This window comes from Macaca nemestrina, chromosome 10 (assembly GCF_043159975.1).
Source record: "Macaca nemestrina isolate mMacNem1 chromosome 10, mMacNem.hap1, whole genome shotgun sequence".
Taxonomy (NCBI): domain Eukaryota; kingdom Metazoa; phylum Chordata; class Mammalia; order Primates; family Cercopithecidae; genus Macaca; species Macaca nemestrina.
Window position 1 is genome coordinate 32,090,658 of NC_092134.1, and position 17,387 is coordinate 32,108,044.

At 39.3% G+C, this 17,387-nt stretch overlaps 1 protein-coding gene across 8 annotated transcripts in view; it reads right to left on the minus strand.

Annotated features, from left to right (window-relative positions):
- Positions 1 to 17,387, minus strand: part of LOC105493844 (anoctamin 4) — a 380,690-nt gene that overhangs the window by 69,984 nt on the left and 293,319 nt on the right. For 7 of the 8 annotated variants that reach the window (XM_011761778.2, XM_011761784.3, XM_071071253.1 and 4 more), the window contains 5 exons: positions 12,074 to 12,129; positions 9,132 to 9,253; positions 6,715 to 6,849; positions 5,548 to 5,644; positions 780 to 840 (listed from right to left, as the gene is read on the minus strand). In XM_011761778.2, the coding sequence (XP_011760080.2) occupies positions 780 to 840; positions 5,548 to 5,644; positions 6,715 to 6,849; positions 9,132 to 9,253; positions 12,074 to 12,129 (471 nt within the window). The remainder of the gene's footprint in view (positions 1 to 779; positions 841 to 5,547; positions 5,645 to 6,714; positions 6,850 to 9,131; positions 9,254 to 12,073; positions 12,130 to 17,387) is intronic. The other variant, XM_071071254.1, reaches the window with a different exon arrangement.

The following is a 17,387-nucleotide window of genomic DNA, read 5'->3' on the forward strand; positions in this document are numbered from 1 at the left end:
CAAAACAGACTAAAATACATAGCATAAAGTTCGTCTCTCATCGTTGTTCACTTACTCTTCCATGAATCTTCCTTTCCAAAGGTAACTGCCATTAACTGCTTTCCATGAATTTGTGAGATGTTTTTCTATATCATTAAATTGAAGCTTTATAATTATTTGACTATTATATATTCATTAACCCATTTTACAAAGAGATAGGTTAAATAACTTGCCAAAAATCACACAGCCTAGTGTGTAAATAGAGTTGAGATTTCAATCAAGTCCTGTTGCTTCCAAATATTTGACTGTTCCCATCACACCTTGTGTGATGGGGCTGTTAGTTTGAAATGATATCAAAAAACTCAATTCAGTCCTGCAAATAGGCCTTGTTTTTAGGGGTAATTTTGTACAGAGCTAGAAGTAAGCTAAAGGTGGGTACTCACATGTTAGCCACTTACAACAGAAAGTCCTATATATACTGAGATGGTGTTTCAGTTATTCCCTGACCTAAACTAAAGTTGTACCATAAGCTTTATTTCTGTGTCCAACAGAAAGTAAATTTTACTCTAATAACAGAGTGCTAACGACATTGTTGAAGGTTTAAGAGAAATCAGACATGTCTCTCTTCTACAATATCATTTAAAATAAACTCAATAAATTATTTACCAACTTTCTGCTAATAGGAAAGCCAACTCCATTTACTCAGGCTTCTTTCTTTCACATCCAAAGTGAAACTTCTAAGGGAATATATCATAGGGCATATGAGGAAAACTCAAGTTCTATGGTTTTAGAACACTTACCCCAGACTGCCATGAAAACAGCAAAGAAGACAGTGGCTCCGTTGTCAAAAAGGTGGGTTACCTGCGAATAATAAGAATCAGTGTTGAGCTCATTTCTCATACATGATATTCCAATTCAAAGTTTTTCAAGTTCTGTAAAAATAGCTGTGATGATATGATGAGTTTTACAGGCTTTGTTTTGGGTGGGGGGAATATTCCTTTTGAACCATAAATAAGAAAAGGCCTCCTCTAATTGTGAGGTAGTTCATAGAGGAGACAATTCTCTTTATGTGGCTCATCTAGCTGAACATTTATCAGCAGCCCCAACAGTGCTACTAAGAATTCCCTTTTGTGTACTACAAAACTCTTATACACATACATATGTGTATGGATTTAGTTATATTTAGGACCAGGAAGGTATTGTTAGCGCTGCTTTAAAGGTTTTCACCTTCCCAAGCACTGTTTTTAATGCCTCATTTATTCACTTTGAAAACATGGCTATTTTGTTTATGTAGTTTTGAGCAAACATTTTCTGGGCTGCCCTCTGGATTTCAGCCTTATAAAAAAGAGCAGAACCATTAACTAAATCCAACTCTACTCTTATTAAAGCCTTGGGTAATCACTATATTCACCTTCTGCACATAACACAAAGACAGCTAGCAACGCTTTATTGCTAGAATAATATATTCTATTGCAAACACCACAGCAGAAAGCAAAAATATCCATTTTTACTGCAAAACCGCCAAGCTCATTTCTGCCTCCAGTATAAATCATACCAATGTCCATGACAAATTGAAATGATGACTGATAGGTTCATAAAGCATAACCTTTTTTGGGGGTACTTTATAGCTACCTATAAAGTATACTTTATTGCCCCTTTGAGAATGCACCAAATATAAACAGGTTTTTCATGTTATATCAGAATGTGAAGTATTTCAGATGATTCTAAAAGTTTCTCTTTCTTTGAATAGAGGAGAGATGGGCAGCACTCAAATACCTGCTGTGAGACAAATGTCTGAAGCTTGTCTATTTCACATGCCAGAGGGAATGTTAAGCTGTATATTGGGCACTCAGTATCAAACCAAGCTTGAAGGTTCTAGTGGTATTTGACTGGACTGTGCTCTCTATCAGAGTTTGTTGTTGTTGTCGTTTGTTTGTTTGTTTGTTTGTTTGTTTTTGAGATGGATTCTCACTCTGTCACCCAGGCTGGAGTGCAATGGCGCGATCTCGGCTCACTGCAACCTCCGCCTCCTGGTTCAAGCAATTTTCCTTTCTCAGCCTCCCAAGTGTCTGCAATTACAGGCACCCGCCATCAGGCCCGGCTAATTTTTTTATTTTTGTAGAGACGGGGTTTCACCATGTTGGCCATGCTGGTCTCAAACTCCTGACCTCAGGTGACCCACCTGCCTCGGCCTCCCAAAGTGTTGGGATTACAGGCATGAGCCACCGCATCCAGCCTCTATCAGAGTATTTACTGAGAGTTGCTAGAAAGTGTAGCTTGCACCATCAGTGTCCATTCTGGAATGGACTGCAGTTATCATTGTTTTTGGCTACCTGGATCATCTGTCTTCCATTCTCCTTTCCCCGGGTAACTCCTGCTGGTCCCAAGGGGACACATGGCTCAAAATAGAACCAATCAGCGTACTTCCCTGGGGCTGATACACAAACACTTGGAGACAGACAGCTTTCTGCTGCAGTTATCAATTTGACAATATATGAATGAGGAGGGGTAAGTTTATAGGGGCTTCTGGTTCCTAATGAGACGGTCAGTTAGCTTAAGCTGATGGCACCTTCTGCCAAAATCAGTCCTGGAGAAGCAAGATAGTAGATTCCAGGGACTAACAAAAGCAAAAAACAAAGACCCTGAGAAACCTCAGGGGAGATGGGAGGTTATCTTGAACTGGTATGTGTGTGTGATGGTGGTGGTGTGTGGGGAGAGGTAGGTTGTAGATACCAGGTAGAGTGAGAGCACAGGTTAGAGAAATCTATAAACTCTACTCTAGCCTCTCTCCCTCAAATGGCCATTGGACAATTAGTTTCCCCTCCCTCAGAAACCAGCTAAGCAGGCCACACCATAGGTGCTGGTGTTCCTGGAGCAATATGAGGGAATGCTAAAAGTCCTGCTCGGTTAGACATGGGTGAAAAGCAGGTGCTACCTGGACAGCTGCCCCAGGGCATTCACTCCATATCCACCTCCTCTTAAACCCCAGGGCTGGCAGATTATAATCAAGGGAAGTGCCAACACCCAATTCTGCTTTGTTCTAAGCAGGTTTTAAAATGAAACTAACCAGAAAAGTCCCCTGAGAGAGTGGTAGCACACAGTTGTGCCTGGGGCACGCTGTCCTCTCTGTAACTCACCAGGACTGACAAACTTGACCTTGGCCTCTGACCCTTACTCAAAGTGGCTGACGCCTCCAGAGGACAAGTACCCACAGGCCAAAATAATGAAATATATGGGGAAGACAACAACCCCTCCCCTCCAAAGAAGATTCCCACAGACATAGTGTAGCAGCAGACCAGGAGTTTAAAATAAGCACAAAAATTTGCTTAAGGAGACAAGGGAAAGAAGACGTAAGCCTGGAGCCAAGGCAGCTGGTAGCCGTCTTTTCTGTTGTACAGAGAACTGGTCTACAGAATGATCACGTGGGCAGGGACACCAGGGGCCCTGAAGAACCAGTTCCAGGCTGTGAGGCCCTCATGATCCCACAGTGTGAGCCACCCCAGGATCTGTTCTAGCAAAATGTGCCGTTATATAGCTTTCTACCTAAGCCAGTTGGAGTTGGGTTTCTGATTCTTGCAAACACAAAAGTCAAGGATACAGCATCCCTATCAGCAGAACAGCCGCTGATTGGACTGGATCCTAGCTCCAATCTGATCTAATATTTCTGTGTATCCACAGTCCCATGAAAACACTCTGACATCTCCAATAAACATTTCTAAAGGAAACCCTGTATAACTCCAATTCTGTCATTCTAAGGCTTGTTATCTTTCATTTTACTAAGTTACTAGTCAAGGCCAAATGTTAAATTCAGAATCTAAACATCTTGTGGCTTAGTAGGGCACAGTGGTAAAGAAGGCATATTTTGCAGTGCAATAAACCAAGGCCCAGCTACTTATTGCTGGACATGCATGACCATGCATGAGTAATTTTTACCTCTTTGAGTCTCTGAATAAAATGGAAATAATAATACGTATCTTGAAGTTACTGAGAGAATTAGAAATAATCAATGTAGATTGTCTAGCTATTATCATAGCTGTAACTATTATAATTATTATTGTTCTAGGTCTTAAGTTAGGGAGAATAACTGCCAAAATAAGCCCCTATAAAATCTGAGCACTCATAAACTATTCATGATGATTCCTTAAAAGAATTATTAACGATCTCCTAAAAAGATAATTTTACTCAAGCATATCTTTCCACATAAGAAAAAAAACTAGGCTTCCACTTTTGGGGTTCCCCAGAAGCAGAATTTTAAAACCTGAGTTATTCACACTTATATCTGACCTATAAACAAAATTACATTATGGACAAAGCTCTTGATCTTCACCAAATCTCTATATCCTAAAGTCACTCTGTTAAATTTATCCTCATCCACTCAGGTCTATCTGAGTGTTTCATAAAGATAGGGAGAGCATTCTGTGCTTTTTTTGTCCCTTGCAACATAAGAGCTCAAATCTTTCTAAAACCACAGCTCACTGCTGCTGTCTGGGCTCCTCCCACACAGACTGGCCACCTGCAGTACTAAAGACATTATAGATAGGCGGGATCCTGGGTTGCCTATCAAATGTTCTCTCGTTTAAAATGAACAAAACTCTGCAATGCCAAGAGAGTAGTTAGACAGATCCAGGCTTCAGTGATTACACAAGCTGGATAAAATCTGCCAGTGCCATTTATATCTGAATCTGGGCAAGCCAAAAGGCAGTGGATCTTGGAAAAGGCTTCACAAACCCAAATTTCAGCTATTGTTTTGTGTTAGGGACACCATCACCTAAGTATCAAAAAACTCTAGGAATGTGAGAAACATGTCTAAGAAATAAAGTAAGGCATATCACGAGAAAGAGGTATGCAATAACACATAATAGAAATAGTGGTGCCATGTATTTTTTTTTTCCTCAAAACACTCTCACATATATTCTCTTCTTTAGTCCTCGTGTCACGCCATTAGGGTAAGACAGAGAGGACACACATTTCCTGCATTTTAGAGACAAGAAAGCTCAGAAGACTGAGCTTTCTATGAGAGAAGACTTTCTTAGAAAGGGGCACATGTGCAGGGCTAAAGAGGTAAGTGGCTGAGCTAGCCTTGAATGGAGGTCATTTTGATAATAATGATGATTAACAGGAGGCAAATGATGATAGCTGTCATTTACTGAGGTCTATTTACCAAGCACTATGCTCAGTATACACCTTAACTCCATGTGAAACAAGCATCACGGTCTCCATTTTGCAGATGAGAAAACTGAGACTCAAAGAAATATCTTGTTCCCAGACAAAGAAATGGTAAAGAGCAGAGTGAACATTTGGACCTAACTTTCTCTGACTCCAGCACTGTGCTCCTCACACTGTGCCATGCTGCAGCTCCAATGGATGATGTCTAGAGCCATGCCTTCCAAATACACGGACATTTAACAAAGATACCTGAATTAGAATACTGAATGATGGAGATAAGACTGTCCTACAACATTCGCTTGAAAATCAAAGACTGGAAATGACAGAATAGAGTTACCTACCACCCCTGAGGAAGGCATATGTTAAATTCAATCCATCTAAAATGCTACAGTTTGAAATTACCTTGGCGTATACACAGCTGTCTGACAGCCTCATGAATGGACAGTATTTATCACACACAGGACACATGATGATATCTGTAGCTTGGCAGACTTCTTTACTGGAAAAGAGAACAGGAAGAACTGCTTTTGATGACATAGAACATTTTTTTCTAACTTCACCAGAATGTTTAACTAGTAAACAAGATCCAGTAGATTAAATTTTTGCCCTTAGAAGCACCTTAGCTTTATCTGTTATTAACGTAAACAAGTTCTTGCACATTTAAATACTTTGGTAAACCTACTTATGAGGCTGTTCCTTATTTTTACATATTAATAAGTTAGACTCAGGAAAATACATGAAGCCAAACATTGATGGTTATATCCCAAATTATAGAAATGTCTTTCACTTTTCAAAGGTCTGAAGCAATTTCATACTGAATTAAGGGAGTAAGAAGATATATAAAGATACTTATCTTGACCTCTATGTGTATGATAAGTTAAAACTAATAAGGAAAACAAAACATAAATGACTAGAGATTCCAGCCCTATCCTGGGGGAAAACTATATTTAATTAACACATTAACAATTTCACCAGAAAGTAAAATATTTTCATAGGTGGGAGGCTTAATCACTCACTTTTATTTTTGCAATCACATTTGAAAGGCACATTGACAATTTAAGATCATTGTCCAGCCTTGCAACAAGATCTCTGTGAGTACCTTGACCTATATTCTGGTGAGACAACCAAGGTAATGATCATCAACACTGAACCACTCCCAAGGTACTAGCAAGCTGGTGAGATGTCTTTCCGGCTCAAGTTGTAAAAACACAGAATTCGGAAGAGAGAATTGTTAGATCACTATTTTGCAGTATCAGCTGAGAAAAAAAGTGAAAAAGTTAAAAAAGAGAGCACTTACAGCCAGTGAATGAAAATGGCTTGTTCCGTGGACATACAGTGGCTTGTATGTCTGAAAAGGTGCCTTTTACTTCCATGGTTATCTGAAGACCATGGCAGCAAGGACAATGGATGGAGAGGTCCTAGTGAACTGAAACTTTGAGTCTTTCCATGAGAGGGTAGGAAGTTTGGGTGAAAAGCTAAATGTCTCCACAATCTGTGAACACCCCCAAAGTGCAAACAGCCACCTCTAAGTACTAAACAAAGGCAAGCTCCCCCAAGAGCTCCCCGTACCTGACTTGGCAGTGATCCAGAGTGGTGACGCCATACAAAAAGACAAACAATCCAATGAAGGCAGCTGGGAAGAGCATGCCAGTGTACCAGCCCAACCAGGCAAAATACAACCCAATCTTCTCTCCAAAGTACCGCCTGTTAAAAACACAACAGCCTTGCAAATTACAGTGCAGCGTGTAAAGTTAAGCATTATGAAACTCTGTGTCGTCATCTTACTTTCTAGTGGCCTTACTGGTAAACTGCAAGCAAAGTAAGCCAAGATAATAGAACATCCAATCAAATCTAGGATCTAGGCTTACATTTCTTCTACTACTACTCTATATCAGAACTAGAATTAGCCCTTCCATAAAATAACATGGTTGTATACAAGCTTATTCTGAGAAGACAGAATGGACTGGAAGGGGCCAGAGTGGGCAAAGGGAGACCAACTAGGCACACAACTGTCATAGTCCAAGTAACAAGTGAAGGCAGTGGAGATGCTGAGGTGGGGCCCGATTCAAGAGATATGGTGGAAGTAAAACCTATAGGATGGGAACTTTTTAAAAGATGACATTCCCTAGATGCTCCACAACTTCATTCTACTCAAGGCTTGGTTGTACTTTTCATCATCCTTTATTTGCCCAACATAAATGCCACTGTTCTTCAGGGCTCAGCTCTCCAGAGACTTCCACAGGGGTGCTGCCACATCACATCCGTTCTTGCCATTTTTCTGAATGACTGTAAAACTTATGGCCTCTGTCACACATTTTACCTAATTATGCATGGCCTTGTATTTTCTTTTCTTGATGTTTCAAGTATGTGGGGCCTGTGTTGCTAAGGAAAACTGAGGTTTTCAGAGCCAGAGACCATTTGGCGTCTGTTTGGCTTTGCCAATAGTACTTAGCACAGTACTAGAAACACAAGAGACAGTTAATTGACTAACCGCAACTGCAAAATCTTAATCAAAACACTGTCATGAATGGGAAATACATTGCCTACAGCAATTATCTGTAATTTCTAATCAATGTAATCCTGTAACATGCCACTGAGGCTGGGAAGAGAATTTACTTTTGCTTTTTCCCCCACTGTTTATCATCTGCTGAGTCTGACCAAAGGAAAATGATCTCATCTCAGAAAATGTTTTCCATTCACTCAGATTATCTGGATTATTTGTTACCCACACAAGGAATGGATCACAATTCATTAATGCCCTTGGAACACTGAGAGTAAACACTTGGTGATAAGGGCGCAAATATAAAGTGCATTGTCTTTTGTTTTTCCTCCCTCTGGGCTCATTTGTTTTATGGCCCCGGTATTTAAGTGAAACAACACATCTAGCTAGTTTAGGAAATGAGACATGACTTTCTCCTCAATAAGGAATCCAGGAAGTGTGGGTTGTTATTACCCAATCTTAATAACCAGCCTCTAAATAATGAGATGTCAGAGAATAATGCTGCCAAGGCAGAAGGTTGGGCAGATATAGACGGTTAAAATACACACACACACACACACACACACACACGCACATATATTTACACACATATACACCATGGAATACTATGCAGCCATAAAAAAGGATGAGTTCATGTCCTTTGCAGGGACGTGGATGAAACTGGAAACCATCATTCTCAGCAAACTATCATAAGATTAGAAAACCAAACACCACATGTTCTCACTCGTAAGTGGGAGTTGAACAATGAGAACACATGGACACAGGGAGGGGAACATCACACACTGGGGCCTGTGGGAGGTGGGGGGCTAGGGGAGGGATAACATTAGGAGAAATGTCTAATGTAGGTGACGGGTTGATGGGTGCAGCAAACCACCATGGCACATGTATACCTATGTAACAAAACTGCACGTTCTGCACATGTAATCCAGAACTTAAAGTATAATAATAAAAAAACCCACACATTTCCACTTCACAGTTATCATAGGTTAAAAGCTGATATACTGTTTGACCAGCAGATTAAAGCAATCTTTAAAGGTTATTAGTTTTAAATGAAAACTAAGCCTGAAATTTATTGGAATGACAGTACTCCATATGCCCTATTTGCATAACAGTAATAAATATTTTACTTTGTCAGTAATATATGTAAGCAGTGTTACCTTTGTACAAGATAGTTTGTCAATAAGACTCACATGGGTGACTCGCTCCTTATGAAGTCTTGTGACAGGCCTGGCTGATCTCACATCCCCATTCCTAGGTCCCTCTCTTAGACTCTTTTTGGGGGAAACTCCATCCTCATCAGAGGGATGGTAGGTTTACCAAGAACAGCTGATATAGTCAGATGAGTTTCCCTCTTGTGAAGAAGCCAGATATGAGTGAGAGCTGTATACTTCAGGCTTTTTTTGCTTCATTGAGACCTTGTCCCAGCTGAGAGTCTGCCCTAATCATTCTGTGCAAGCTTTATATTTGCAGCTGATGAAAAACTCACCTCACAAGATCCAAAGGTTGGTATTTATACCACACGCCCCAGGAGGCCCAGCACTCATAGAGTAGATGTCGGTGGTTTTCTGCTCCATGGGTTCGAATGGAGTTTTTACTTCTATAACTTCCCTGGGATAAAAACACCACTGCCAGTGAGGTAGTACTCACAAAAGTCACAAGGAAATGCTCTTGGTAACACAAGTGTATTACAGCAGGTGTTGTGATAGGAGTGGTATGAGAAAGAAATGAATCTTCTCTAATAAAGGGCAGGTGATTTCATGAGTTATTCTGGACATTGTCTCGCTGCTACTTATATCTAGTAAAATGCATGTGCTTGCTGTAATCAGGAAGGTTTGAACTGAGTTCAAATTCAGTTCTGCTACTTTTTATCTAGAAGACCTTGGACAAGTTCCCTAAATGCTCTGAGCTTTGATTTCCTAATTCATAGTGGAACTAATAATATTTGTCCCATTTGGTTTCTTATGTGGTTTGAATGAATAAAGTGTCTGGCCCAGGGGCCATGCCCAGGACTTATTAGTTCTCTTCCCTGCTTCTTTTTTTTTTTTTTTTTTGAGACGGGGCTTCACTCTGTCACCCAGGCTGGAGTGCAGTGGCGCAATCTCAGCTCACTACAACCTCTGGCTCCCAGGCTCAAGTGATCCTCCCACTTCAGCCTCCCGAGTAGCTGGCACTATAGGCATGTGCCACCATGCGTGGCTAACTTTTGTATTTTTTGTAGAGATGGGGTTTTGCCATACTGCCCAGGCTAGACTCAAATTCCTAGACTCAAGCAATCTGCCCCCCTCGGCCTCCCAAAGTGCTGGGATTACAGGTGTGAGCCTCTGTGCCTGGCCTCTCTTCCTACTTCTTTCAAGATAGGATAGTTGGTACATAGCCATAGTTGTAACCTTGTCACAATGTTACTGACAAGAAAATTCTAGAATGTAAAAGCTGGAAGTCATTTCAGAATTCTTGTAATTCAAATTTAATTCAACCTCCTCATTGAAGAAATGAGGAGACAAAGGGCCAGAGAGGTGCATGTTTTTCTGAGGTTAGTTTGTGGCAATGATAGTTTCACAAAGAGAAAAGGTACTTTCTGGAGGCAAATTAATTATTCACATTAAGTGGATAAGCCCTTTATTATTTATTTATTTATTTATTTTTGGTAGAGACAATGTCTCACTGTATTGCCCAGGCTGGTCTCGAACTCCTGGACTCAAGCAATACTTCCACCTCGACCTCCCAAAGTGCTGGGGTTACAGGCCTGAGCCACCACGCCTGATAAGAAGTCCTTTCTTAATGGAAAGAACATAAGGCTGGGAATAAAGAAACTCAGGTGAGTCTCAGATCAACCACCAACTCATTGTGTGACTTAACGAGGTTTCACCCTTCTCTAAACCTCTACCTAAACCTTTAATGTGAAACAAGGGCAGCACTATCTGACCTTCCTGCCTTTTGCCTCTGAGGTTAAATAATATAATCAAGTTAAACTGAGAGTAAGAAGTCAGAAAAGCAATGATGCAATGATTGCTGCTGCTATTACCGATTTGGAACTTCTCATAGAATACAGGACTTTACTGAGATAGGAAAGTCACTGTGAAAGGCACGAGTCACTCTGTGGGGCTTTGTAGCTGCATCTCCTTAGACACCCCCGAAGGCCACCCACCCACTCCGTGCACAGACGCTTCTGCCACTTACCATCTCTCAGACACTGCCCGTACCATGAGCTGGGGCTGGGAGCAGGGAGGATGCAGTTCTCACAAAACCCTTTTCTGGGCAATGCCAACTAATAATCACATGATGAAGCCACATGATGTTTGGGGGAACAGTATGTCTTTAGAGTTCAGAAACACCTGCATATGGCTCTAGCAAACCTTTGTGTCAAAATGTTTGCTTCTGTCATAGTAAATGGAGCATTCCAAACATGTTTCCTGGCAGTCTGTAAACAGGGTCTCAGATGGCAGCTTCTGGTTTTCTTAATAAATAAGGTTCTGAAAATTCTACCTCATCCTTTGTACCCTCTTGGTGTTTAAAATTAAGAGAAGAACCACTATAAGCCAAAAAAAAAAAAAAAAAAAAGTCTGTTTTGGAAAGACTTGCCATTTACGGAGAGTTGGAACTGTCTTCCAAAGTCTATTGACAAATTATTACCACTGTTTCCAGCAGAAGGCTGTACTGAAGATTAACTAACCGTTGCTGCACATTGGCTACTTTGTGAGGTCCCAGAGGACACAGGCTATGACATTTGTCTTTGTATTCTCTGTGTCATACAGTGACCACAGTAGGGGTGTAACACCATGAAAATGACAATAATCTCTCCACAATCATGAGGGATTATGTTTCTAAAAACCCAGGTTTGGGGAATTCTGGGTTAAATAATTCAAGATCTATTGTGGAAAGCAGAGCTGGGGTAATCAGTTACACTTGCAAAAGTAATTTATATGATGGAGACTATGTAGGAAATAGAGTCACAGCATTTATACATCTTAGGTGAGCAATGATGAGTACAACATTATTAATTTTTATTTGTCACCCTTTGGTTACCAGAGACTTTTCAAGATGGCTTCCTCCCACTCTTTTAAGGAATAGCTATACATTTATTTGTTGCAAAGACTATATATTTCAAGAACATTCTCCTTGTGGATTTGATGCCTCATGCAAATTTTCAATGCCTTTTTAATTTTATGACTTAAAGTCTCTAAGCCATTCCTATGAATTCATGCTGAATGACTCTTAAGTATGCTCACAATTACATAAAAAGATATATAGAAATAAATCTATGCTGAGGAAGAGATGTAACAATTGAAGTAGACCCTCCCTAATTACCCATTGAACAAATTAAATTCACTCTGAACAAATGTCGACACATTCAATTACTGACTATCCCTAGAAGCTGATTTTAGTAACAAACAACTGAAAGAAAGATAAGAATTAAAGACAGCACAATACCTCATGCAGGGGAAATGCAGCTTCATAGGAGCCATTGGTAAGCAAGCGATTCAGACCTAAAACAGCAAATGAGTCCATTTGAATTAATACAGAGTTTGAATATTCACAATGTTCAAAACAAATGTAAGCGTGGTGCTTTTTGGAGAAAACAATCTAGGCTATCAACCCTCTTAGGGGCACCAAGAGTTAGAAGAAAAGTTTTGCTACCATGAAATTGGGATCGAGGGCTGGGAAATTCATTTAAAAAAATTAAAATATTTAACTGTCAACTAAAGACTGAATATATTCAAAGTGTATAATGTGATGACTTGATATGCATATACATTATGTAACGATTACCACAATCACATTAATTAACACATCTATTTCCACCAGTGCTGTACATTAGATCCCCAGAACTCATTCATTTTATAAATGAAACTTTGTACCCTTTGATCAACACCTCCCCATGTTCCCCATCCCCAGGGCCTGGCAACCACTATTCTACTCTCTGCTTCTAAGAGTTTGGCTTTTTAAGATTCTACATATAAGTAACATCATGCAGTATTTGTCTTTCTGTGTCTGGTTTATTTCACCTAGCATGATGCCTTCCAAGTTCATCCATGGTGAAAATGGCAGGATTTTCTTTTTTATGGTTGAACAATATTCCATTGTATATACGTACCACAATTTCTTTATCCATTCTTCCGTCAGGGGACACTTGAGTTGTTTTCATATCTTGGCTATTGTAAATAATGCTGCAACGAACATGGATGTGCAGATATCTCTTCAAGATACTGATTTCAATTGCTTGGGATATGTACCCAGAAGTAGCATTGCTGTATCACATGGTAGCTCATTTTTAATTTAAGAACCTCCATATTGTTTTCCATAACAGCTGAAGCAAGGTACACTCCTACTAACAGCGCACAACTGTTCCCTTTTCTCCACACACTTGCCAATACTTACCACTTTTTGATAAGAGCCATTCTAATGGGTGTGAGATGGTACCTCACTGTGGTTTTGATTTGCATATCTCTGATGATTAGTGATATTGAGCACCTTTTCATATACCTGTTGACCATTTGTGTGTTTTATATGGAAAAATGTCTATTCAGGTTCTCTGCCCATGTTAATTAAAATTTTTTTTTTCTTTCCAACTTTTATTTTAGGTTCAGGGAGTACACGTGCAGGTTTGTTACACAGGTAAATTGTGTGTTGCAGGGCTTTGGTGTAATTATTATGTCACCCAGGTAATAAGCATAGTACTGACAGGTAGTTCACTAACCCTCATCCTCCTCTCACCCTCCATCCTCAAGTAGGCCCCAGTGTCTACTGTTCCCTTCTTTGTCCATGTGCACTCAATGTTTAGCTCCCATTCATAAGTGAGAACATGCGGTGTTTGGTTTTTCTATTCTTGCATTAATTCACTTAGGATAATGGCCTTCAGCTCCCTAGAATTACACCAGGAGCTCTTCTATTTTCATTCAGAAGCTTCATTATGGACAAACCTAATGCCTCTGATTTTAGTAACAAACTAAAATCTAGTGGTATGACTTTGGTATGGACTAGTGGTATGACTTTGGAAAAGTTCTCTTGTCCTCAGGACTCAATTCCCTCATCCATAAAATGGGAAGGGACAGGTAATGGATATGCAGATCTTTTTAAAAACAGCTTTATGGAGGTACAACAATCATACAACAGACAGCGTAAGTTGTTTAATTAGATGTTTCGACATAAGTGTATACTTATGAGACCATAAGTACAACCAAGATACCAAATATATCCATTGCCTCCGAAGTTTTATCATGCCACGTTCTAATCAGCCACCTTCCCTGTACTATCGCCAGGGCAAACACTGATCTGCTTTCTGTTGCTATCAATTATTCTGAAATTTCCAGAGTTTTATATAAATGGAATCATATAACATTTTTTCATCACTCAACATAATTTGAGATTCATTCATGTTGTTGCACATATCAGTAGCACATTTCTTTTTATTGCTGAGTAGTATTCCATCACATGGAATAATTTGTTTATCTATTCTCCTGATGATAGACATTTGGGTCCTTTATAGTTTGGGGGCTATTACAAATTAAGCTGTTATGAATATCCATATACAAAACTTGGCATGAATATATGCTTTAACTTTCTTAGTAAATACCCAGAAGTGATTCCACTAGATCATATAGTAGATAAACATTTAACTTTCTGAAAAACTGCCACACTGTTTTCTTAAGTGGCTGTACAATTTTACATTTCCATCAGCAGCGTATGAAGGTTCAAGGTTCTCCACATGGTATGGTCAGTCTTTTTAATTTTAGCCACTCTCATGCGTGTGTTGTGATAGCTCATTGTGTTTAATTCTCATTTTTAAATGAATATTTAAAATAATCTTGTGTGCTATTTGCCATCTGCATATCTTCTCTTGTGAAATGTCTGTTCAAATCTTATGCTCAATAAGATTTTTGAATTCACTGAGTTTTGAGTGTTCTTTATGTATTCTAGAGGCAAGATGTGGATGTTCTTTACCAGCCATATTTTTTGAAAACTTTTTTCTCCTAATGTGTGGCTTCTCTTTTCATTCTCTTTTATTTTATTTTATTTATTTATGTAAGTTTTGGGATACATGTGCAGAATGTGCAGGTTTGTTACATAGGTATACATGTGCCATGGTGGTTTGCTGATCCTATTGACCTGTCCTCTAACTTCCATCCCCTTACTGCCCCTACTCCCCAGTAGGCCCTATTGTGTGTTGTTCCCATCCCTGTGTCCATAGGTTCTCATTGTTCAATTCCTGCTTATGAGTGAGGGCATGCAATGTTTGGTTTTCTGTTCCTGTCTTGGTTTGCTGAGGATGATGGCTTCTAGCTTCAAAAATGTCCCTGTATAGGACATAATCTCATTCCCTTTTATGGGTGCATAATATTCCACAGTGTATACGTACTCCATTTTCTTTATCCAGTCTATCATTGATGGGCATTTGAGTAGGTTCTGTGACTTTGCTATTGTGAATAGTGCTGCAGTAAACATTTGTGTGCATGTGTCTTTATAGTAGAATGATTTATATCCCTTTAGGTATATACCCAGTAATGGGATTGCTGGGTCAAATGGTATTTCTGGTTCTGGATACTTGAGGAATCCCCACACTGTCTTCCACAATGGTTGAAGTAATTTACACTCCCAACAACAGTGTAAAAGTGTTCCCATTTCTCCACAGCCTCACCAGCATCTATTGTTTCTTGACTTTTTCAGCATTCTGACTGGCATTAGATGGTATCTCATTATGGTTTTGATTTGCATTTCTCTAATAATCAGTGATGTTGAGCTTTTTTCATATGTTTGTTGGCCGCATGTATGTCTTCTTTTGAGAAGTCTCTGTTTATATCCTTTGCCCACTTTTTCATGGGGCTGTTTTTTCTTGTAAATTTGTTTAAGTTGTTTGTAAATTCTGGATATTTGACTTTTGCCAGATAGGTAGATTGCAAAAATTTTCTCCCACTCTGTAGCTTGCCTGTTCACTCTGATGATAGTTTCTTTTGCTGTGCAGAAGCTCTTTAGTTTAATTAGATCACATTTGTCAATTTTGGCTTTGTTTGCAATTGCTTTTGGCGTTTTCGTCATGAAGACTTTGCCTATGTCCTGAATGGTATTGCCTAGGTTTTCTTCTAGGGTTTTTATGGTTTGGGGTTTTACATTTAAGTCTTTAATCCATCTTGAGTTAATTTTTGTATAAGACATAAGCAAGTGGTCCAGTTTCAGTTTTCTATATATGGCTACCCCGTTTTCCCAACACCATTTATTGAATAGGAGATCCTTTCCCCGTTGCTTATTTTTGTTACTTTTGTTGACGATCAGATGGTTGTAGATATGTGGTGTTATTTCTGAGGTCTCTGTTCTGTTCCATTGGTCTATGTGCCTGTTTTGGTACCATTATCATGCTCTTTTGGTTACTGTAGCCTTGTAGTATAGTTTGAAGTCAGGTTTGTTCATTTTGGTTACGATTGTCTTGGCTGTATGGGGTCTTCTTTTATTCCATATGAAATTTAAAGTAGCTTTTTCTAATTACGTGAAGAATGTCAATGGTAGTTTGCTGGGAATAGCGCTGAATCTATAAATTACTTTGGGCAGTATGAACATTTTTACAATATTGATTTTTCCTGTCCATGAAGATGGAATGTTTTTCCATTTGTTTGTGTCCTCTCTGATTTCCCTGAGCAGTGGTTTGTAGTTCTCCTTGAAGAGGCCTTTCACATCCCTTGTTAGCTGTATTCCTAGGTATTATATTCTCTTTGTAGTGATTGTGAATGGGAATTCATTCATGATTTGGGTCTCTGCTTGTCTACTGTTGATGTAAAGGAATGCCTGTGATTTTTTCACATTGATTTTGTATCCTGAGACTTTGCTGAAGTTGCTTGTCAGCTTAAGGACATTTTTGGCTGAAATCATGGGCTTTTCTATATATACAATCATGTCATCTGCAAACAGAGACAGTTTGACTTCCTCTCTTCCTATTTGAATACGTTTTCTTTCTTTCTCTTGCCTGATTGTCCTGGCCAGAACTTCCAATACTATGATGAGTAAGAGTGGTGAGAGAGGGCATCCTTTTCTTGTACTAGTTTTCAAAGGGAATGCTTCCAGCTTTTGCCTGTTCAATATACTATTGGCTGTGGGTTTGTCATAAATAGTTTTTATTATTTTGAGATATGTTCAATCAACACCTAGTTTATTGGGAGTTTTTAACATGAAGGGATGTTGAATTTTTATTGATGGCCTTTTCTGCATCTATTGAGATAATCATGTGGTTTTTGTGTTTCGTTCTCTTTATGTGAGGGATTACATTTATTGATTTATGTATGTTGAACCAGCCTTGCATCCCAGGTATGAAGTTGACTTGATCGTGGTGGATAAGCTTTTTGATGTGCTGCTGGATTCGGTTTGCCAATATTTTACTGAGGATTTTCACATTGGTATTCATCAGGGATATTGGCCTGAAATTTTCTATTTTTTGTTGTGTCTCTGCCAGGCTTTGGTATCAGGATGATCTGCCCTCATAAAATGAGTTAGGGAGGAGTCCCTCTTTTTCTATTGATTGGAATAGCTTCAGAAGGAATGGTACCAGCTTCTCTTTATACCTCTGATAGAATTCGGCTGTGAATCCATCTGGTCCTGGGCTATTTTTGGTGGGTAGGCTATTAATTACTGCCTCAATTTCATAACTTATTATTGGTCTATTCGGGGATTCAACTTCTTCCTGGCTGAGTCTTGGGGGGGTGTATGTGTCCAGGAATTTATCCATTTCTTCTAGATTTTCTAGTTTATTTGCATAGAGGTG